This window comes from Myotis yumanensis, unplaced genomic scaffold, assembly GCF_028538775.1.
Source record: "Myotis yumanensis isolate MYYU_CA2020_CCGP unplaced genomic scaffold, mMyoYum1.0.hap1 SCAF_19, whole genome shotgun sequence".
NCBI classification, from domain to species: Eukaryota; Metazoa; Chordata; class Mammalia; order Chiroptera; family Vespertilionidae; genus Myotis; species Myotis yumanensis.
The window spans coordinates 10,304,953-10,328,439 of NW_027223770.1; the positions used below are offsets into that span (position 1 = coordinate 10,304,953).

General features: G+C 47.5%; 1 protein-coding gene across 1 annotated transcript in view; it reads right to left on the reverse strand.

Annotated features, from left to right (window-relative positions):
• CCDC63 (coiled-coil domain containing 63) overlaps positions 1 to 12,608 on the reverse strand; it is a 37,141-nt gene extending 24,533 nt beyond the window's left edge. The window contains 3 exon segments of the mRNA XM_070400147.1: positions 753 to 922; positions 1,318 to 1,390; positions 12,452 to 12,608. Of these exon segments, the coding sequence (XP_070256248.1) occupies positions 753 to 922; positions 1,318 to 1,326 (179 nt within the window). The 5' untranslated portion in view covers positions 1,327 to 1,390; positions 12,452 to 12,608.
• Between the last annotated feature and the right edge of the window lie 10,879 nt (positions 12,609 to 23,487).

The window sequence follows — 23,487 nt, forward strand, 5'->3', positions numbered from 1 at the left end:
TCCAGGGCTAGGACCATGGGAATGATAACTATAGCCATCTTGTGTCCTAGGCCTCAGCACCACCTCCAGCCACCACTGATTGTTCTAGGAGTAGACATCTGACCCAAGCAGTCCCAATCAGATTCTCTCTCTCCTGGGAATTTGGGGTTGGAATTGATTCACCACAGTCTCTCTGTGTGACCTTTGGTAGTTCAAGAGCTGGAGGCAGCCTGGCCAGTGTGGTTCAGTGGTTGAGTGTCAACCTATGAACCAGAGGGTCACGGTTCGATTCCCAGTCAGTACACATGCGCAGGTTGTGGGCTCAATCCCCGGGGGGGGGGGGGGGGGGGGGACATACAGAAGACAGCTGATCAATGATTATTTCTCATCATTGATGTTTCTGTCTCTCCCTCTCCCTTCCTCTCTGAAATCAATAAAAATATATTTTTTTAAAAAAAGAAAGAGTTGGAGGCAGCCATCTCCCACCAGCCGTGGCTGAGATTCAGAGAAAACACCCATGGATAGAGAGAAACAAGACCCAGAAATGGTTTCTCATTTGGGTCCTTCCTTAAGACATGGATGCCCTGCTCCCCTTGGAGTCCCTGAGACACACTGGATTCTGAGAATAATTTCCCCCTGCCCACTGAAGCTATCCCAAGTGGTCCTCAGATTGGGTTCAGAAGTAGGGCCCTGGCCCAAGGCCCCATGAGAGGGCAAGCCACGTGAAACTTTCTTACAAGTTCACTTAGGACAAAGCCCCAACCATCACTCACTGCTGAGTCAAGATCTTCTGCTGGGAGCTGAAGTTAAAGGATTTCCGACTTTCCACCATCTTCCGGAACTGCTGCCTCAGCCTCCGAAGCTCCACCTCAGCCAGCTGCTCTTTTTCCTTCTCTGTAGGTTCCGGGGGATTTTCGGAGTCTTTTCTCCTGATCTTCTTGGACTGGGTGAGGCAGAGAGGGCATGAGCAACAGGTTAGGTAACCAGAGATGCCCACATTTCAGCTCCAGGGCAGAGGACAGGGTGCCTGGAGCAAGGCTGGAGGTGGAAGATCACCCTTGAGTGATGTCAGCGGCTTATCTGTTACATGGGAAGCACCCCCAGCCCCAGGTTGCCAGAATGGAGGGAAGCTAGGCCCCATTGCTGCATACTGAAGAGGCAGCCTTGCTGGATGACCTTGGGTGAATCACATCACATCTCTGAGCCTCTCGTCTCTCATCTACAAAAGGGCACCCATAAATGTGTGGTCGGGATTCAAGGAGTTGAGATGTGTACACTGGACGGCACAGCACCTAACCCACAGCAAGCCCTGTCTACATGAGAGCTATGACCACCTACCATCGGCATCTTGAAGGAATTGTGCTTTCCCTCTGCTCAGCCAGCGATTGCTCCCTCCTCTCTCCGCAGTGCCCTGCCCACAGAGGCAAAAGGGAGAGAACTTGTGAGCCACACCTGTTGGTGGTGCAGGACCCAGAGTAACCTTCTCCTCTCCCCGCCCGCCCCGCCCCCTCCACCTCCCCAGCTTGGCACATGAGGAGGACACGGCAGATGGCTGCCCGGGTGTGAAAAGAGACTTCTTCTTCTTCCTTTTTTTAAGCAATGTTTGCCTGAAACCTGTTCCTCTCAGGATTTATTATTAGGAGCTGGGCAGATGGTTCCAGCATGTTGGTTACCCTCCTGCTCCCTGTGTTCCCAAAGAAGAGGGGCAAATGGCATCAGGGCAGTGTGTCCCCTGGTGGGGTTTGAGCAGGATTCGCCCAGCTTCAGCTGTGGGGGACCCCCTGGTCTGTAGGTATTCAGAGGAGAGGGAGACAATGTTAACCCTACAAGTCCTCCAGGGCTGTGAGATCCCCTGCACCCCAACTCCCAGACCTCAGGGGCTAGATTCCTAAGGCAGAAACTACTAGCTCTGCTACCCACGGAGGGGTCCCCTGCAGCGTAAAGCAGCGGTTGTGTCAATCATCAGAGCTCGGCAAAAATTCCTCTTCAGCCACTTATTAACCTTAGACAAGTTGCTTCAGTTCGCTGGGCCTCCGTTTCCTCATCTGGAAAACAGAAATTCTAGAAGCCTCCTCACAGGTTGTTCACGGTGTTAGGCACTGAGCGTGGCACGTGGTAAGTGCTCAGTAATTGGCGGCTGGTATGACATGGGTTGTTTCCTGTGGTGAAAGTCCCTTGTTTATAAGGGTCTGAGGAGTGTCCAGAATTTCTCTGTCTCCTAGATACACAGCACCCCCCACTCCTGGTCATTTTTTGTCCCTGTGGGGATGATCCCACCCACCACCTCCTGTTTGTCAGTGATTGGTCTAAGAATGGGCATGTAACCCAGATCTGGCCAATTAGACAAAAGGAGAAATCTATTTCTATTCCTTTGGAACAGAAAGAGCTTGTCCGTGTTCTTCTCTCTTCCGCTCTAGGAAATGATTATGAAGGCATGATGGTTGGTGCTGCAGCAACCACCATCCTGTGACCATGAGGAGAAATATACTGTCACATTAAAGGAGACCAAAAAAGAAAGATGGGAGGAAACTTAGGTCCGATTGACCGTTTGCCACCGCAGCATTCTTGGAACTGTCTACCTCTAGGCTTCGGGTTAAATAATAAGTATCATTATGGTTTGAGGCATTCTTACCAAGTACTTTGTTCATTGCAGCCTAGAGCATTCCTTTCTTACATAATCCACTGCCTTGGAAATGATTTCCAAGCAGCTGTTAGAGACTAACAATATCAGAATCTCTGGCTTTTCCCTGAGATGTTCTAATCTAGAGGGTTTCTAGAGGGTTTGAGGACTAACTGAATTTTGGTAAATAATAGGTGGAGAAAAATATCGAATATTGGGAAATTCCCACAGGCAGGGAGATGGGGTAAAGACAATGGTTCCATAGCTTGATTATTTCTGGGAGAGCCTTCAAGGTTGGGGTAGAGGCTGTAGCAGGATTCACCTGACCGCTAAGGTCTGAGCAAAGGACACTCACTTTGGGATCTCTTTCAGCTCTGGAATTTCAGACAGCTCCAACTGCACATCATCCAGGAGCTTTTCTAGATTCGCGGGTGTTTCTGTTCCTGAGTGGACCTACAATGCGCCTTTCTAAAAGCATGACTCAAGTCAACCTGACATTCACTGAAAATGAGATTTTACCCCTCTGAGCCTCAGTCTCCTCATTTGTAGAATGGGGATACCCACATCCACCCTCAGCAGAAAATAATGCATATAATGCTCTTAGCTCAGTGGCTAGCACATAGCACGTGTTTGATGAATGTAGCTTGTTTGTGAATCAGGATCTTTCAAGTATCAGTGCATCTTGCCCTTGAATTACTTGGCATGTTTTGTGTTTCTCTCCAGGAGCTGGAGATAACACACACACAGAACCAGGCTCCCCAAGGATACTGGCTTCTCTCCAGTTCCCAGATGCCCAGATAGGCCTTTCCCGTTCTGTGCCCTCTGGGCTGGGCCCAGTCCTGCAAACAAATCTATCCCCATTCTCACAAAGAGGGCTTCAGAGAGTCCCACGCCTATCCTGGCCCCAGCCGCACCACCCTCTCATTAACTGGTCTCAAACTCAAGGCCTACAGGGCAAATTCAACGTGCCTTCAGTTCTGCTTAGTAGACAGTGTTTTAAAATGAGAATGTGGGTCATGCACTCACTCTCCTGGCTGCAGGCTCCACTCCTCCCTACTGTCTAACTCCCCCCCCCCCCCCCCCCCCCCGTGCCCCACCCCCAATTCCACATTTCAGCAGGAATTTGAGTTTGCAATTCCTGGGAAGAACCTCAAAGCTGCCCACTTCTGGGGAGCAGTGTGTGTGATAGAAGGTGCTGAGAAATCCAAAGGTCCAGGCCAGGGAGAGCCAGGCAAGCGGGCCTCAGTCTGCCCACTACAGTGTCTGTAGTGTGGAGCACATGACAAACTCTCAGCAAATGCTGTTTGACTGAATGAACTCTGCTCCTAGGTAGATAGCATCTTTACTGTCTAATGTTTAATTAGCTGGGGTAGGGGAGGCCTGCTCCTCCTCCGCTGCTACAATTTAACAATCTGCCTTTACTGGTAAAAGAAAAGCCTGGATCATGAAGAGCTCTGCAGGCCCCTGGGAGAAGCCACTACGTGGGTTATAAATGCCAGTTCTGAGAGAGGAGCCTGGAGAAACAGAGCCAGGGCTGCCTAACCTGGTGGAATGTTAACCAGAAGCTTGGGGCACCAGCCAAGCAGGGATGCAGGAACACCCACAAATTAAAATCAAAGTTAGGGGATCCTTATGGGGTGAAATGAAAGTTTGTGGGACTTTCTTGGAGTCATCTCACACACTCTCATTTATGCTTAAGTGAAGGGGGCCATGATTATTTCCAAGGTTAGGGCAACCCAAAGTCTGGGTGGGCTGGGGACAACGACGTCGTTGCTTTTACCCAGTAGGGGGCGCTGTGGAGCAGCAGGTGCAGCCACACGGGCTGGAAACCTACCTGGGAGCCTGCAGAGCGCTGCAGCTGTGTGTCCTTCGCGCGCGGGCAACGCCCGAAGGGATTACCTGCTGCGCTCGCTCGCGCAGCCCCGGGTCCGGGCGTCTCGGGCCCCTGGAACAGGCGCCATTGTGACCCGCACAGCCGGGCGTTCTCCTCTGGAACGCACTGGAAGGGCGCAGGGCCCACAGGTGGGGGTCACAGAACAGCGGGTGATTGGGAAGCTTTGGGGGGACGTGGGGACGACATACTCCTCAGCGACCCCTTAACCAGACTAACTTATTGACTCAATCAATGCTCTGCTCTCCTTCCCTGAATCGGCCACTGACAGGCTCATTCACTGGCTTCTCCACTCACTCTCTCCTTACCGCCCCGCCTCCCTCTCACACTCAGGCATTCTTACCTGCTTTACATGCACCAACTCAAGAGAGAATTTAAGAGAACATCACCCGTGTAGGGTGATCTGCCCATCAGTTTTCTTCAGGAGCACCCACTCCCATCTGTGAGCATGACACGGGGAACCCCAGTCTGACCCGAGCATTTTTCACGGGCCTAACCGAGTTTGTTGGTTTAAAAGATAAACATTTTTTATACGCAAATACACCTGAAATACAAGCCGACCACGACCACATCCTCTGGGCCTAACTCAAGAACCAGCCACACTGCTGAAGGAAATTGATTTGGGGGGAGGGGGGTACTAGTTTTCTATGGCAATTTTGATTTCATGTGATTTCTACCCTACCTCCTAGCCCCTTGAGTGAACTGTAGTTCAGTCATACTAAGATGCCATTCTCTTAAGCCTAAACTCTTGGAACAAATGTGTCTTAGGACTTACCATACTTGTTGGTTTCAGGAATGTAATATGGTGCACAAGAAAGCACGGTGCCCTAGATGTTGATAGGCAGCCCTATTGTAACCATAAGGATGTTCGTGTGACAGTATATTACCTATGAGGATTGAGCAACGTGCCCAAATCAAATGTGCTAACATTTCTGCAAGGAAATTTATGCATATTAATGCCAAGTAGAAGTTGCCCCATTTCATGCCTTGATGACTCACATGGAGTTGTCAACAAAAGTGCGGAAAAAGGAGAATCTTTATTCAGGTTTGCAAACCCAGGGAAACATAGCTTCAAGAGGAAATCAAAAGCATGCTCTCCCCACACAAGGGAGAACCCGCTTTTTATAGTGAAAGTTCCCAGGGAGTGGGTTTGGCTCAGTGGATAGAGCATAGGCCTGCAGACTGAAGGGTCCCGGGTTCGATTCCAGTCAAGGGCACATGCCTGGGTTGTGGGCTCGGTCTCCAGTGTGGGGCATGCAGGAGGCAGCCAATCAATGATTCTCTTTCATTATTGATGTTTCTATCTCTCCATCTCGCTTCCTCTCTGAAATAAATAAAAATATATATTTTTAAAAGTTCCCACTCTGTTTCCTGATTGGTCCATTTCATGCAAGTGAGGAATCCAAATTTGCACAGACTGATTGGTCCAAAAAGCACTGTCTTGATTGGTCAGAGCAGTTCCGATTGGAGGGAGCAGGTCTCAGCCCATTGGTGGAAAGAGGATGCCAGGAGTTCCCTTATGAGCTGGCAGGAACACAGCAAAAGGCTGATAGCTCAGTCTCTGGCTTTTCCCTGAAATGCAGGATGTGTGAGAGGCCTCTGTGAGCAATGACTGGCAGACTCAGGTTATGAATTTGTGCCCAGTTAATCACTAGGAGCCTTTCCTTCACAAGGTTCACAAGTGTTTTGGAACAAGTGTAACCATCCCAATTTTACAGATGAGAAAACTGAGGCTTGGAGAAATAAACTGACTTTTGCAGTAAGTGGGGGAGCCGATATTTGAACCCACAGCTATCTGTCTCTAGAGCTCCATGCTTTACCGTAACCCCAAGTGAAGCCACAGCTCCAAACCTGAACAGTTCTTCTGGAAGCTGATATCTCCCATCTGTCTGATGGGCCACTCCATACATAGCTCAGTGACTCACACATTTCAAGTGTCAACAACCGACAGATGATTAAGTTCAATTAGGTTCAGGACTTGTTAAAAATAGGCTTTCCTCAGAAGAATTTACTCTCTCTGTCTTTATGGGCACCGGCTTCAGCATCCCCCATGCAGAGAAGTGCAAGGCTTTTAAAATTAGAACATGCCAGAATCAATTCTGCTAAAGGGATCTTTAGCTCCATCAGCAGGGCTTAGAGCAGAGTGCGATGCCAGCTTGCCAAAATGATGAGCCAGCGGTGAGAAATGTTGGCGATAGCACAGTCTACAGAATGGAGGAGGAAATTAGAATCAAGCTGCAGAGGGGCTGGGCAAAGGCATTTGGCCACAGACCAGCAAGTTGATTGTCCAAGGGACTCTCTGACTACAAGGATCAGAAACTCACTCGATATTATTCAAAATGATGTGTGTGTGTGTTTTGCCTCTCAGTATCTGTTCCCCCCTCCTCCTTCCTAGAAGATCCCAATTTAATTCAGGTAACCATCCCTCTCCCATTCAGTATATGTGACCAGGAGAAGTTTCACATACACAATAGATCTCGATCACTCTTAGCCAATCACAGCCACCCCTTGCCAATAATTGGACTTAGGACCCATCTGTGCACAGCATTCTCATACAGACTGCAGCTGGTCCAGGAATAGGCACATAACTGACAGTGGCTTAATCAGATAAAAAGGAAGGACTTACAGTCCGGGGTTAGAGGGAGGATGCTTTTTCTAGCTCTATGGATGGGAACAAGGAAGGATATGGCCTCTGTTGTTGCTAGCAGCCTTCTTGTAATCATGAGGAAAGCCAGTGTGAGATCAAAGCCTACACACTGTGGAGGGAAGAGTCCAGAGAGAATTGCAGGATGATGTAGCTGGAACTCTGATCATACCATGTCTGAAGTTCACCTTGGCTTTGTACTTGTTAAAGGAACAAATACGTGTTCTTAATGTTTAAGACCGTCTGGATTTCGGTTTCTATTACTTGCAGCCAAAAACATGTTAAATTATATGAACACATTATTGCATGTAAAAATAATTACATTATTGCATGTAAGCGGGAGGCAGATCCTCCGGAGGAACAAGAACCAAGGACTAGAAAGCTGTCAGAAGGCAGCTCCTCTCTCCAGCTCTCTCTCTCTCTGGAACAACCTGCTCTTTCAACCTGGCCTCTTATTTTTAAAGACTATTTTCTCTGCTCTCCCCTCTTCCAATCAGCTTGCTTCTCATGAGTTCCCATTTGAGCCTCGTTTTTAAAAATCCGTGTCCTAATCTCAACTTCCCAGGAAAGAGAATCCAATTCACCCAGTCTGGATCTGATGTCCACTGTTGGTCTCATCACCTGGGCCAGGAGCATGATCAGGTGGCTGTGAAGATAATTCTCAAAAAATGGGACACCAGCAGGGAGGGCATAGTGATATAATGAAGAGAACACTGGACAAGGTGTTAAGATCTCCAGGTTCTAGTCCTGCCTCCGCCACTAATTTGCTGTGTGCTTAGAAAAGTCAGGTGACCTCCCTGAGCCTTCATTTCTTCAGACTGAGAGGCCCAAATTAAGAACTTTAAAACCTGAAAAGATTGTGAAATATTTCACCCCCACCTATGGCATTCAAGATAAGAATAGTACTAATCCATAGATAAGGGTCAGACGGTCTGACAGGATTCTGACTTCTTCCACAATGCTTTTTTTTTTTTAATCCTCACTGGAGAACATTTTTCCATTGATTTTCAGAGACAGTAGAAGGGAGGGGGAGAGACAGAAAGAAACATCAATGTGATGCGAGACACATCGATTGGTTGCCTCCCACATGCGCCCCGACCAGGGTCGAGGATCAAGCCTGTAACCGAGGTACATGGCCTTGACCAGAATCTGGTGAGTGGTCTAATCTCCACGTTGGCTCGTCATGTCACCCAGTCCTCCCTCCTGCTTTGGCTGATTGGACAAGAAGAGAGTACCTCATCCAGTTTAGACCAATCAGAGTTTCTTTCCCAGGAAATGGAATTTGGACACAAAATTTCCTGGGAAACAAAAGACTGATTAATAGGCACTAGAGCAAGAAACTGTGTGAAGTCGGGGCTGGGGCAGCCACTTTTCCTCTGTATAAACCTGCTCAAAGATTGGCCACACACAAAGCCCTTCCCTCACATCTTCCTTGCTAGGAAAATCCTGGTTTGTGTTCCCGAATTGAGTGAAGAACACTGAATCTTATAGAAAGTGAGCCTGTCTGAGACCTCAGGTGGCCAATGAGATGTGGGACAGAGGTGCGGGTTGACTGTCTGGTGCACAGAGCCCATGAGCTGAGAGGTACCTGGGCCCAGTGGCAGGGATTTGAGTTCCTTGCTTCGGCATGGAGTCTCTGGTGGTAGCTGCATACCTCCTGTCCAGATGGCCCTCACCCCAGCTCCTGCCCTCACTGTGCTTCTGTCACACCCATTCCTTCTCCTGCCTCTTCCTACCTTTCCTGTGGTGATGGCTTCCCTCTGTTGCCGATCTCTTGGTGCCTCACACTCCCCTCTGATGCCAGAACCCTGCCCACCCTCTGGGAGAAGTCCTTTCTTTAAAGTCCCCTGGCCCCTGGTGAAGTCGGGACGGCCCTGGTGAGGTTGAAACGGCCCCCGTGAGGTAGGAACGACCCCGGTGAGGTTGAAACAGCCCCCGTGAGGTAGGAACGACCCCGGTCTGGTAGGGACAACCCCGGTCAGGTCGAAACGGCCCCGGTGTGGTAGGGACGACCCCGGTGAGGTTGAAACGGCCCCCGTGAGGTAGGGACGGCCCCGGTGAGGTTGAAACAGCCCTGGTGAGGCTCAGACGGCCCTGGTGAGGTTGAGACTACTCCAGTGAGGTTGGGACAAATAAAGGGGACCAGTATGGACTGATGAACAGGGGTAGATACAGAAGCAGAGCAACATTGAACAGAATGTTAAACTACAGTGGGAAGCCTGGGGAGGGTTGGGGGGGGGGATTAAGAGACCAACTGAAGGACTTATATGCATGCGTATAAGATTAACCAATGGACACAAGACAGGGGGCGGGGGGGGCGGGGGGTAGGGGCCGGGGGAATGTCAAGGGGGGGGAAAAAGGAGACATATGTAATACTCTTTGTAATACTTTAAGAAATAAAAATTATTAAAATATTAAAAAAATAAATAAATAAAAAATAAATAAATAAATAAAGTCCCCTGGCCCATCTGAGCTGTATTCAGTTTTCTTCTTGGGCCTCGATTGTCACAGCTCCTCCCCATCTTCCCCAGTGACAAGCTGTGACAACCGAGTGACCTTCCTGGATTCAATGCTGTAGACACTCTGCCCTCCGGATGGGGTGGGAACCAGCCTGGGAGTGAAGCCAGCATTAATTTCAATTTGGCATCAGGAGCAGGGCCAAATGCTTCCATCTTTTTTGAAAAAGTAAATAACTGGACCCTCCCCACGCCCTATCTGTGCTATCTTTCTCTCCTGGTCCTGATCCTCCCCCCACCCGCTGAGTGAGATTATGAACAGGTAAAGAATGCTGAGCTAGGGAGGGAGGGGGAGAGGGGCAGAGAAGGCCCTGGATGCTCCTAAGACCTTGTAATTTCCTAAGTGGTAAGAGCACTAGGAGCATCTTTTTTTTTTAAATTTTAAAATCATTTCAATTACAGTTTACACTCAACATTATTTTGTATTGGTTTCAGGGGTACAGCACACTGGTTAGACAATCATCTGCTCTACAAAGTGTTCCCGCTGATATTTCCAGTACCCACCTGCACCATATGGAGTTATCACTGGGAGCATCTTTTGTTCTATATTTGATCTTTGATCCTGGCTCCTGCCACAGAGTTCCTAAATCCTTTGCAATTTCCTGGAGTGTCGTTTGTCCAAAAGAGGTGACTCCTGGAGGCTAGTCACCAGATTAAAAGCTTGGCATTTTCAGCACCACCCCCCATTTTCCAGAGAGGGGCTAGAAATGGAGTTAATGGTGGGTCATGCCCGAGGCACATTTCTGGAACAAGTGAGAAGTCCGATGCCATGGAACATCAGATTCTTTCAGGAACTGCCAATCAGCCCATAGTGGGAATATTTAGATATCAGAAGCATTCGTGCAAGAGAAAAGAGAGTACAGTGGTTAAGAGCAGAAAGCTGGAGCCACACTGATCAGGTCTGATCTAGGGTGATCACCAGGCTGGTTTCTCAGACGGAAGCATTTCCTGGGACATGAGACTTCCAGTGCTGAAACTGGGACAGTCGCTCACCCTATATTCCAATTCTACCACTCGCTAGTATGTAACTTTAGAGCAAGTTATGTGAATGCTCTGTGCCTCAGTTTCCCCATCTGTAAAATGGGGGTAATAACAGCATGTACTTCAAAAAGCTGTATCGCTCTAGCCGGTTTGGCTCAGTGGATAGAGCGTCAGCCTGCGGACTGAGGGGTCCCAGGTTCGATTCTGGCCAAGGGCACATGCCCTAGTTGCAGGCTCAATCCCCAGTGTGGGGCATGCAGCATGCAGCCGATCAATGATTCTCTCATCATTGATGTTTCTATTTCTCTCTCCCTCTCCCTGCCTCTCTGAAATCAATAAAAATATATTTTTTTAAAAACTGTGTCAATATTTAAGGTGTTTCTAAACTGCCCAAATGTTTGTCAATAATATGATTATTAAAACTTGGATTTCCAAATTTACTTCCCTTAAAAGATGGGAAGATCTGGCAATAAAGGACCTACATTCTTATTTACCTATTTATTTAGCAAATTTTCATATATAGTTGTTTTTACTATATTTCAGAAACTGTTGTAGGAATTTGTGAACATTCATTCATTCAGGACATCTCCATGAGGTGAGTCCTGTTATTGTCCAATTTTACAGATTAAAAAAAACTGAGGCTTGCGAGGGGAAGTGATTTGTTCAATGTCACATAATGAGTAAGAGGCCTAGTCAGGACCCAAATCCAGCCCAGCTGGGTCTATTTGGTGACAACCAGCCAGCACTGGGTCTTAACTGCCCCCTTGAGAAGGGCATGAACTCCCAGTTCACCCCAGTCCCCCCCGCCCTGAGTTCCTATTCCCATTCCTTCCAGGCCCCTTTGAGCTCCCTGTCTTCCACCCCCACATCCCAGGGGGTCTCAACCACACTTGCAGCTTTTCTAAATTATCCCAGTGAGCAAGCCTGAGGTCACTAAGTCCAACTTTCATTTCTTGGGTCCCAGGCTTTCTCAAAAACCGCTCTCTCCTCGGAGAGATTTAGATTAATCCCCTTACCCAGCAGCTCAATGGCTCAGGATCAGGCGGAGAGTCAGGTCACCTGCTTCAGCCTGGCCAGACTGGATTATCTGCATGACCCCAAAATTCACTCATGCACACCTGCTCCTGAGACATTTGCTGATTAATAACAGCAGGGAGTTTGGAAATGGTGTGTTTTTCACCTTCTGAGAACATCTCTGGCCTGAACATAGCAGCCATCCTGCCCTGAATTTACATCATTTGAAAGTGCCACCGTATTCCACATAATTTTAATGTCCCAGATAAAAGCTGATTGAGTCAATGGTCACCCAAGAATGTGAGAGTGGCCAGAATGTTCTGAAACCATCCTGCTCAGGGCCACATGATAAGCATGTGTCCAGTTTTCCTGCTTTCTCACAGTAAGAGCATCCCTGTTCCCTTGTCGACTCTCAGTTCCAGTCCGTGAGGTTTGAGGGGCTGCACCCATGCTGTGTGGATGCAGGCAGCCTGGCCAATGGGAGCTGCATTCCTCTACCTACAGCCCAGCTTCTGTCTCAAGACTACAGCTCTTGCCAAATTCAAGGACAGCCTCTCCCCTTGCTCTTTCAGTACTGGGGTTCCCTGCTCCTGCCAGTCCCAGGAGCACCACCATCCCCTGCTGGTTCCCTTTTCCCCTACCCACAGCTCTGTTACAAGCCCCTGCATTAATGCTCATCAGTCCCCCCCGCCCCCATGCCTCCTATGGGACCCTAACTGACTGACGCACCTGGAGATGGATACTCCAGCAGCCCCTTCGAGAGCTGGGCAGCCCTCTCACCCCCACATCTGTTTTCTCAGATTTACCTCCTTATACTGGCTGAAGACTCATCTGCTTTTCTTCCATTGCAAATGCTGCTGTCACCCTCTCTCTTTTAGGGGTGCCTTCTTAGCTTCCGAGTGGGGTTCGACCTCCCAGCCAGCCTCTTCCTCCCTGTTCTGAGTGACTTCCACTGTGCACCAGGCCCCGTGCTCGGGATTGCACAGGCACGCGCTCCTTTGCCACATATCCCTGTGGGGAAATCCACATGGGGAAGTGGCAGCTTAAGCAATCTCCCACAGTTTAGTCACAGATAAACCTTTTTCCAGATTTGGCAAACTGGTGGTGGGCAGGAGGGCATGCTGGCTCCAGGCTTGGGCTGTGGACTCAGACAGACCTGAGCTCCAGCCCATTTCTGTTGTGTGACTTAGGTAACTGGCATACCTCTCTGGGCCCCCGTTTCCTTATCCAGGCTGCCAAGTCCCACAGCTCCAGGACACCATTCACGTTGGTGCGCCAGGAGGTGCCACTCACACAGACTACTGTGTGCACACCACCCCTGAGTCCTGCAAGGAGTGGGTCATTGTTGTCAGGCCTCACTCAACAATCACTCCAATAGCCTTCCCCCACTTAAGAGAAAACTGAGGTTCGGAGAGGTTAAATGATATGTCCCAGGTCACACATTCAATAAGTGGCTGAGTCAGGATTTGAATTGAGTCTCTTTTCATCCAGAGCCTGTGTGCTCTCTAAGCTGCTGTCTCCCCAGAGACCTCCAGTTTGGAGAGCCACTACACCACAGGTCTTCATAGCCACAGTCCACTCCTAACCCTCGGGGCGCATCTCCAAAGTTCCCCTTAAGTGCACATGGTTATTTCCCCTCCCTCCTTTCTCACCCCTTCAGTCTCTGGCCGCCTGGAAGGCCTTTCCAAACTCGACCTCTGATGTCTCCATCTCAAGACCTGACCAATACTTAGTTCTCCATGGCTGATCTGTGGCAGACATTACTAATCAATCCCAGTACTTTCCCCGCCCCCAGATCCAGGATGTGGCACTCCAGCAGGCAGCCTTTACCAAATGGTACGGACTATCTGTCAGGAAAGAAAACCACATGTGCTATTCCTTCCTGAGACTGTAATCTCCCTGAGAGCAGAAGTGGAGTCTGATTCAGCTCTGCCTACTGCCTGCCCCAAATTAGTAGTATGTTTTCATATATTGATGACTCAGGAAATGTGTGGGTGGACAAATTTGGCTTTCCTTCTTACTAGCATGTGTTTGGGTAAGTCCCTTCACCTTTCAAATGTGAAACAGAAATGGAAGGTCAGAAACACAAACAGACTTGCCCAAGATCACAAAATGATGGGAACAAAATGATGTCAAATGGAAACAATAGGATCTCCCTCACTATATGCCAGTGGAGGGAGAATTTTATAGAAAGGAAGAAAGGAAGAAAGGAAGAAAGGAAGAAAGGAAGAAAGGAAGAAAGGAAGAAAGAAAGAAAGAAAGAAAGAAAGAAAGAAAAAAGAAAAGAAAAGAAAAGAAAAGAAAAGAAAAGAAAAGAAAAGAAAAGAAAAGAAAGGCAAGGCAAGGCAAGGCAAGGCAAGGCAAGGCAGGAAAGAAAAGGAGGAAGGAGAACAGGAAGGAGAACACATCCACACGAGGGTAGCCCATTGTGGTTATGCCTTCCCTGGCCAGCCAGGTCCCCCTGGAAGTTGTCATGTTTCAGAGCCAGGCCTGGCCACTGGGTTCCCTGCTTTCCCTGCAGCTGTGTGGCAGCCTAGGGTTGCATTTTCTATATATAAAATTCTTATCTATATAAAATTCTTATCACACTGCTTGGCACATCATGCCAGACTTCTGTTCACGAAATTGTCCTCTGGGGCTCTCTGGCCAGAGTCCTTCTTTGATATGAGCACACAGAAGGTTCCAGAAATCACAGGGTATTGGCTCATAGACATGTGAGAGTGCTCCCTCTGGAGTACTGGAGCAGAGGAACCCTATGCTGGATTCGGGTGTTATGACATCATACTCTTGAGACATCAGTTTGCTCAATTAAGAAGCAGAGGTTGGAATGCTGATCCCAAAAGGCCCCTCTGGCATTCCAAGCTGCCTTTTCCTGCTCCCTCCCTGCAGCCCAACGCAAGCTGGTGGGTGGCATGTTATGTAAGGAGCTTCCAGCCTGCTGTGCAACCCTAGGCTGCCACACAGCTGCAGGGAAAGCAGGGAACCCAGTGGCCAGGCCTGGCTCTGAAACATGACAACTTCCAGGGGGACCTGGCTGGCCAGGGAAGGCATAACCACAATGGGCTACCCTCGTGTGGATGTGTTCTCCTTCCTGTTCTCCTTCCTCCTTTTCTTTCCTGCCTTTCCTTTCTTTTCTTTCTTTCTTTCTTTTTCTTTCTTCCTTTCTTCCTTTCATTCTTTCTTTCTTTCTTTTTTTCTTTCTTTCGTTCTTTCTCCCTTTCATTCTAACCTACTCATAACCTACTGATTGAAACATGGGTTCAAATCCCAGCTCCACCAGTTACCTGTTGTATGACCTTGGGCAAGCTGCTTAAACTCTCTGTTCCTCAGTTTCCTCTGATAATAACAGTAACAACCCTCACAGTGCAGCCTCACAGTCCTGGTCTCACAAAACCTACAGCCTGGGAGAGGAGAGCAGCATTAAATAAATAATTATATAATCAACTGATTTCCTATCAGTGGGCTAAACACTATGAAAGATCATGGGTACATCTAGAGGGGGTTTCTGATCTCTTCTTGCCAAAAGGGCAGGGGAGTCAGGGAATGTTTCCCAGGAGCAGTGGGAGTTTGCAATTGTGTCTTTATTGGCTTGTCTCTTTCATTAGCTTGTAAGCTGAAAGAGGACTGGGAGCATCTATATTTTATTTATTCATGTTTATCTGCTTTAGGAGGCGCTCAATAACTATATTTAGATCAATGGATGAATGAATGATGTTCCACTGGGGATCAAAAGGATGAATAGGAGTAAACTATATAAAGACAAGGGATGGAAAGTTTTCCCAGGTAGAGGGACCAGCAAATGCAAAGGCCCTGTGGCTGGAACAAGGTTGGAGTGTTTGGGAAAATGAAGGAAGGATGGTATGTCTGGAGCAAGAAGAGTCACAGGAAGAGTGGGGCAGGCCACACAGGGCCTTAGGAGCCAATGGTAAGTTTTCTCCACCAAGTGCCCAGCCAGGGTTGCAATGGGGACCAAGCTGGAGTGTCAAATTCCAGCTTCCCCATTTTCCACAGCATGACAAGTCAATTAACCTCTAAGAGCCCTGGTTCCTTGTTTGCAAAGGAGAAATAGTAATAGCTTATTGCATGGGTTTGGCGAAGGATTATGGAATATAAAGCACTAAGCACAGTGCCTTGCACACAGACAGAACTCAGGAAACATAGCTGTGGTTGTAATAATAACGTCAACAGGATTGACCCAGGTCTCCTCGCTGTCTTTCACTATCCCCTAAGGCTGAGTTTTCCCCTTAAGGAGGGACCCCATCTCCAAACTGCCCCCTATCCCCAGCAGCATAGCTGTTCTGCTCTCCCTGCTCGTTCCAGGCTCTGGCTTCCTCAGGCCCTTCTGGGACTATTCTCCTTGAAGTTCCACAGTCAAGATTTGGAAGATGATTCCCTTGGAACAGGGCAGGATCTGCATCCACATTGCTAAGCAACCAGTCCCCATCCAGTTACCAACTGCAGCCTGGGATGAGCCTCAGCATTCTGGGGAGGGCCTCCTGGGGTGCCCCCAGGATTACAGGCTGCAACCAGGGCTGTGGCAGGAGAGAGCCAAGGCAGAGAGTTCACTGAGAGTCAGTAGACAGCAGTAGAAAGCCCATGGGAGCAAGGACAAATCCAAGTGCATTCGGGCCCCAGCTCTACAGTTTACCAGCTGTGCCGCCTCGATCAAGTCTGTGAATCTCTGAGCCTCAGCTTACTCATCTCCACAAGAGGATGCAGGCCTAACAACAGATCCATCATGGAGATGACATGTACATGAAAATGCCCAGCACACAGTAGGTGCTCAAAGAATCTTGAAATATGGACACATGCCCAGAGATGAGTCTACTAATCTTGTCACCCATCAATGTTAATAAAGTTCAAACTCGTCGCCTGCCCTGCATTGTCCCCTAACCTGATCCCCCAATTTTCTTCTGTAAACTACCTACTCGTCCAGGGTTTCTCATCCTCAGCACTACTGAGTTTTTTCCAAACGGCTTTTATTGGCATATATTTTCCACATCATACAATTCACCCATTAAAATGTACAATTCATGCCGAACCGGTTTGGCTCAGTGGATGGAGCGTCGGCCTGCGGACTGAAGGGTCCCAGGTTTGATTCCGGTGAAGGGCATGTACCTTGGTTGCAGGCACGTCCCCACTGTGGGGCGTGCAGGAGGCAGCTGATCGATCTCTCTCATCGATGTTTCTAACTCTCTATCCCTCTCCCTTCTTCTCTGTAAAAAATCAATAAAATATATTTAAAATGTACAATTCAATGCTTTTTAGTTTATTAACATGTTTCCTGCTGAAAATTGAATTCCTCTTATGTTAGAAGAGAGAAACTTTAGAAGGGACATTGGGGGACACATAACAGTCTTTGCCACAGCTCTCCGGACTCAATTCCTCTTCTGTGAACTGGAGGTAACACCATTTCTGCCTCATACAGTCCTTGTGAGAATTCAGTTGATGGGTATAAAAAGCTTAGTAAATTGGCAATAAATGCTAGTGATTATTATAATGATTAAACATCCTGGTAACAAATAAGCAGGAAGAAAAAGAAGTCTGTTTTCTGTGCCAAGTAGGGTGTGCCCAGGTTCGGTCAGGTTCATTGATTGGGTAGATGATGGGGAGCTGCCCAGAAAGAACACCGGGACCTGATTTAGCACCCAGAAATCAGGCAGAGGTAATAAGTGTCTCTCTTTGCTTCTGGGAAGCGAGCCAAAATGCCCCGGAATAATCTGTGCTCCTGAGAGGCCAAAGGTGGCCCTCGAATTAACTTGCACAACTAATTTGCTGCTCCAACTTGTCTTCAGGAGCCTGAATGGAGTGAGCCTGGCTTCCTCTGAAACAGGGCAGGGTTTAATGATGGTAAATAGGGGTGGGGTGAGTGGGCATTGCCAACTGGGGAGAACCCGGGCAGGACTGGAATCCCAGGCCTTTTCAGAAGTTCCATGTGTGGGCTCTGACCTGGACAGGAAATCCCTTCTCAGGAGCAGAGAAGGTTTTTCTTGGAGGAGGGCAGTTTTTATTCTCTTCTGATTTCAAAATTAGCAGATTGTCTTGTATCTCCACCCATTAGCGAGTATCCAACAGGACCCAAAAGCACCCTGGAATTCCGCTGGGGGCTTCTCATGATTTAGTAGGCACCAGGGGCTTGTTAAAAATGCAGGTGGAAGAGACCAGCCCCAAGAATTCTGATTTTGTAGGTCAGGGTGGAAACAGGAATCTTTTTTCCCCCTAATATCAGAAGAAAAACACATATGTGGGATTCCTTTTGTGCTGGATTTATGCAAGTCCAGGAAGTCAATGGCAGTGTATTTCTGGAGGTCTGACCCAGTTGTGGAAGGCTTCCTGGAAGAAGGGACATTTGAGCTGAGATGAACAATGGGTGTGACCCAGGCAAACAGTAGGAAGGGTATTCCCAGCCGCTAGGAATAGGGCAGCCTTGCTGGCTGGGCCCCACCATGGGAGGGGGCATGACTGGAGCTAAGGCTGGAAGGTGGCAGGGGCTAGACAAAGCAGGTTTGGCGGGCTGCAGTAAGAATTTTAGTCCTCAGCCAGTGAGAAGACACTGGGTGCTGTGATCAGATCTGGAAAGACCGTGTTGGCTGCAGTGTGAGGGATGGATTGGAGTGGGGAGAGAGTCACTGATAGGAAACCCCTTAGAAAGGATGGCAGTGTCAGCAACAAGTTCCCAGGGATTTTTACGTAGCTATCTCAGGTATCTCAGCTTATATCCCTGAGTGTCCCAGCAACAGGCATTTCCTTGAGACTCAAATATTCAAACATCACCCCTCTCACCTCCCTCCCAGTCACTCTCTGACGCCTTTCCCTGCTTTGCCTTGTTTTTATTTTCATTGCCATTAATTTTTTCTGCTAGTATATACTCATTTGTTTGTTTACATCTCTGCTGTCACCACCACCATGTGAGCTTCATGAGGGCAGGACCATGTCTCCTATGCTCTTTGCTACAGTATAGTCCCTGCACCCTGCACAGTGACTAGCACACAGTAGGTGCTAAATAAAAGTACTGAATATGTGTGTGAGCAAATGAGAATGTGGGGTGTTAAGACAGCTTACTGCGGAGAGCTGGACCCAGGCTGGCCCTCCGGGAGATGCTAGCATTTAACAAGAGCTCTCAGCTCAATTCTGAAATACAAGGATTCAGAATCTCAAGGCTAGAGAGGGTTAACCTCCTTCTGAGAGGTTCTGAAGTCCAGATAGTTGGGGAAAGGTCTCCATTTGGCAGATGACGACAAAGAAGTAACATAACTCAGCAGAGACCACCTCAGACCCAGGCAGCTGAGGGAGGAGTGAATTCTCCAAAGATGCTCAATTCTCTCAGCCCCACACACCCATGGGTCTGCAATAAACGAGTTGATAATGACATTAATGTAACAAACACTACTGGATGCTGTTCAGAGCATTTTATCACACTAACTCATTTCATCCTTACGACATCCCTATAAGGTAGGTAATGTGGTTCTCCCCATTTTACAGAAGGGACAGTCAAGGCACAGAGAGTGTAGGCAACTTACTAAAGTGACAAGGCCAATGGCTAAGCAGGAACTGGAGCAGGTGATCCTGGGCATTTCTTGCCACTCAGGCAGACAAAATACCACCAAGAGCTTCTGGTCCCAAGACCAGGGTTGGGCTGACCCATGCCTCCCCTCCTATTTCTTGAATTCCCATTCGGACCACAAATTTACCTTCATGCGTTGCTCCCTGGTGAGAGGTACCCTAATGGTCAGATAGACTTAGGCTCAAATTCCAGCTCAGCCACTTCCTAACTAAGTGAAGAGAAATAAGTGACCTCACCTTTCTGAGCCTCAGTGGCCACATCTGCAAAATGGAGCTGATGATGTTTCTCCCTGGGGAACACTTGTGAGGCCTGGGTAAGAAAATTGCCCAGGTGACAAGGCCAGTGGCCATGCACCCAGTTGCCTGTATGTCATGCGTGTGGAGGAAATGGTTAGTGTTTGTCCTCTCAGTCCCCTTCTGCTTCCCCCCAGGCCACATCTCACCCCAAAACACTGACCTTGCCAGAAGTTTCCTGTCTTCCAGAGGATCAAAGTCGGGCAAATTAAAGGCCCAGGAGGATCCCTTCAGGCTATACCAGTTTAGCAATCCAGGCAATTAAAGAAATCTCTTGGATTTGAGTTCCAAGCAAATCGGATCTTTAAAAAAAAATAAAGTCCCAAACTCTGAACTCCACAAGGAGCTAAATCTGGTGCCCCACAAAGCTATTTTTTTAAAAAATATATTCCATTGATTTTTCACAGAGAAGGGAGAGGGACAGAGAGCCAGAAACATCGATGAGAGAGATCGATCAGCTGCCTCCTGCACACCCCCCACCGGGGATTCGCCAGCAACCAAGGCACATGCCCCTGACCGGAATCGAACCTGGGACCCCCGAGTCCGCAGGCCGAAGCCCCATCCACTGAGCCAAACCGGCTCGGCAAAGCTATTTTTTTTTTTTTTTTTGAAAAGTTCTTTGAGTGTCGGTATTATTGAGAGATTAGAGTTTTGAGTATTTGTATCTTAGGGCTGCCCAATCCTCTTAAATGCCTCGAAGTCAAAGGAAATGTAAAGATGCTGGTTCTCAGACAAATGTCCTGGAGGGACATTGCCCCAACAACTGGTCTAGATGTTTCAAAATGCCAAGGTCAGCCCTGCAGGTGTGGTTCAGTGGTTGAGCCTCGACCCATGAACCAGGAGGTCATGGTTCAATTCCCAGTCAGGGCACATGCCACGGTTGAGAGCTCAATCCCCACTGTGGGGCATGCAGGAGGCAGCCGATCAATGATTCTCTCTCATCATTGACATTTCTATCTCTCTCTCCCTCTTCCTTCTTCTCTGAAATCAATAAAAATGTATTTTTTTAAAAGTCTCATGTCTTTACATAGTTCATGTTTTTAATTTTTTTTTAAATGTCAAGGTCATGGACAAAAAAAGAAAGAAAGGACCTGAAGAACTGTTTCAGATTAAAAGAGACAAAAAAGAAATGGCCACAAAAAGCAACGCGTCTTCTGGATTATTTTAAAAAGGGACAATTAGGGAAATTTGCTATTCACTGTGGCTTAGATAATAGTATTGCATTATATTAAGTATCCTGAATTTGATAATTATGCTGTAGGTATGTAAGAGAATTTCCTTGTTCTTAGGAGATAACCACAGGTAAAGAGGCATCACATTTGCAACTTCTCAAATGATTCAGAAAAAAATGCATATTTATATACGGAAAGAGAGAAATGGCAAATGTGGCAAAAACTGGAGTAAAGTGTATACACAAGTCATTTGCACTAACTAGTCCTGCAACATTTGGGCAAGAATGGAATTATTTCAAAGTGAAAAGTTTCTTTACATGTAGATTCGTAAAGCCCATCCCCCAGGAGAGCCCAACTCATTGGATGTTTGGCAGGCCCAGGAATCTGCATTTCCAGCAAGCTCCCCAGCGGATCCCAACACACAGGAAGTCTGACTGTAATTCCTGCTCCGCAGAAAGCTGGGGCCTTCCTTCCCCATCAGGCCCTCCTTTCCCTGCTGTTCTAGGCAATAATGAAGGAGCCACTAATGGAGACTTTTGCAAGCCAATAGCCTGAGAGGTTCCTCCAGACTTTTCCCAAGAGCAGAACTTGCTCCAAGCCTCTAACCCACTTATAATCACATGACTTCAAATGCAATTGCTAAAGACAATCTGCTGGGGAAGGGAGATAGAAGTACACAGGGGTGAAGAAGGAGCCCGGCAAGACAAGCAAAAGGCTTCTGTGTATGTGTTTCATCAGAGATAATGATGACATCACTTGGCTTTAATCCTCCTTACTCATTTTCATTTGGGACACTGGCAGTAGCTGCCTTTTCTTTTATATATATACTAGTGGCCCTGTGCACGGATTCGTGCACATGGAAAGGAAATTAATTAGAAGAAATATTTTAATATCTCTATTCGCCCTTTCTCTATAATAGAAGTGTCAACCCAAATTCACAATCAACAATGACAGATTGAAACACACGTATGTGACTGGCACCAGCAAGAGCTTTATATGTATCGCACATGCCCGAGTCAACTTAGCCATATATATATATACACACACACACACATATATAATAAACTTGCTTAATTAGACCTTCTTTCTGATGTAGCTAAACTTTTTTCAGCCCAGTGAAGCACCCCAATTTCTCTTTCAGGTAATTGTCAGCAACACAGCAATAAATATCAATACAAAGCAGATTATTATTGTAGATCATGCAGGGAGAAGAAAGGGTAAAATATTTTTTAAAATATATTTTTATTGATTTCAGAGAGGAAGGGAGAGGGAGAGATAGAAACATCAATGATGAGAGAGAACCATCGATTGGCTGCCTCCTACATGCTGCACACTGGGGATCGAGCCTGCAACCTGAGCATGTGACCTGATTGGGGATCAAACCATGACCTCCTGGTTCATGGGTCGATGCTCAACCACTGAGCCACATAGGCTGGGCACAGCTGCCTTTTCTTTTTAAAAAAAAAAATATTTTTATTGATTTCAGAGAGGAAGGGAGAGGAAGAGAGAGATAGAAACATCAATGATGAGAGGGAATCATTGATTGGCTGCCTCTGCAGGTTGGACCAAGCCCACAACCCAGGCATGTGCCCTTGACCGGAATCGAACCTGGGACCCTTTGGTCCACAGGCTGACGCTCTATCCACCGAGCCAAACCGGCTAGGACCAGCTGCCTTTTCTTAATACTTGGGAGGCACCAACAGCTCAGCTCAGTGTTAGTGTTCAAATATGCCAGGGGGCTATCTCACCAAGATAAGGCTGCCACTTGTAAGTGGAGTCTCAAAATGGAATAACCAGACATTGTGTGCCTGCTACCAGTATATAAGAAATATGGGGACTAACATTAAATGATACATGGGAATGTAATTAGCAAAAATCTAAATTGTAATAAACTAAATAACCAATGACCTAGTGTCTTTGGCAAGTAAATGACATTTTATAAAGGAGGGGAAATTATGTAGATTTGTATCAGTTATCTGTTTTCCATCACACTAGAACATAGCTGCAAGGGAGGCGGGAGATTCGCCATAAGCTCAAGAAGAAGAGGGATTGGTGAACATTTAGCATTACCTCTATCACAATGGCCCTCAAATGGCTGAAATTTGAGAAAAAACTTTCTAAAAGATGGAGCCCAAATGCCTCACTGTGGCACACAGAGGTCTTTACAATCCTGACTGTATCAGTCATGGTTTGACCAGAGAACCACTATGAACACCACAGAAGAAAGGATTGACTACAAGGATTAGACTGCACATTATTGCAGGAGCTGGTAGTCTATTAAATGATCTTGTCTCTGCATTCAGCTATCAAGGAGGAGGTCTGGGCATGAATGAGCACAAAGAACCTGGGAGGATGAACTTGGAGCCACAATGACAACTGAGAGGACCAAGTGTGACCTGTGTCCATAGTGCCTGGGGCCCTGTATCAACCTTCAGAGCACAAAAAGTATGACTTCAGTTTCACTTCCACCTTCCAAATCACACATAAATTTCTCTTGTGGACAATGCTATCCCAGAACCATGCAGGGAAACTAATTCTGGAAAAGGAGTTCTAGCTTAGTTGGATACCATACAAGCCACTTCATGGGCCTGTGGAACACTCTAGCCTCATTCCCCACCAATCCCCAGCTCCTATCTTCCATTCCAGTCAATGCCAAATACTTGCATTTTCTCAACTACACCAGCCATTTCCTCACTTTATCCATGCTGTTCCCTCTCCCTGGAATGTTCTTTCCTGTCACTGTCTTCTGCTCAACTCTCACTCAGCCTTCGAGATCTGGTCAAATGTCACATCCTCTTGGAAGTCTTCCTTGA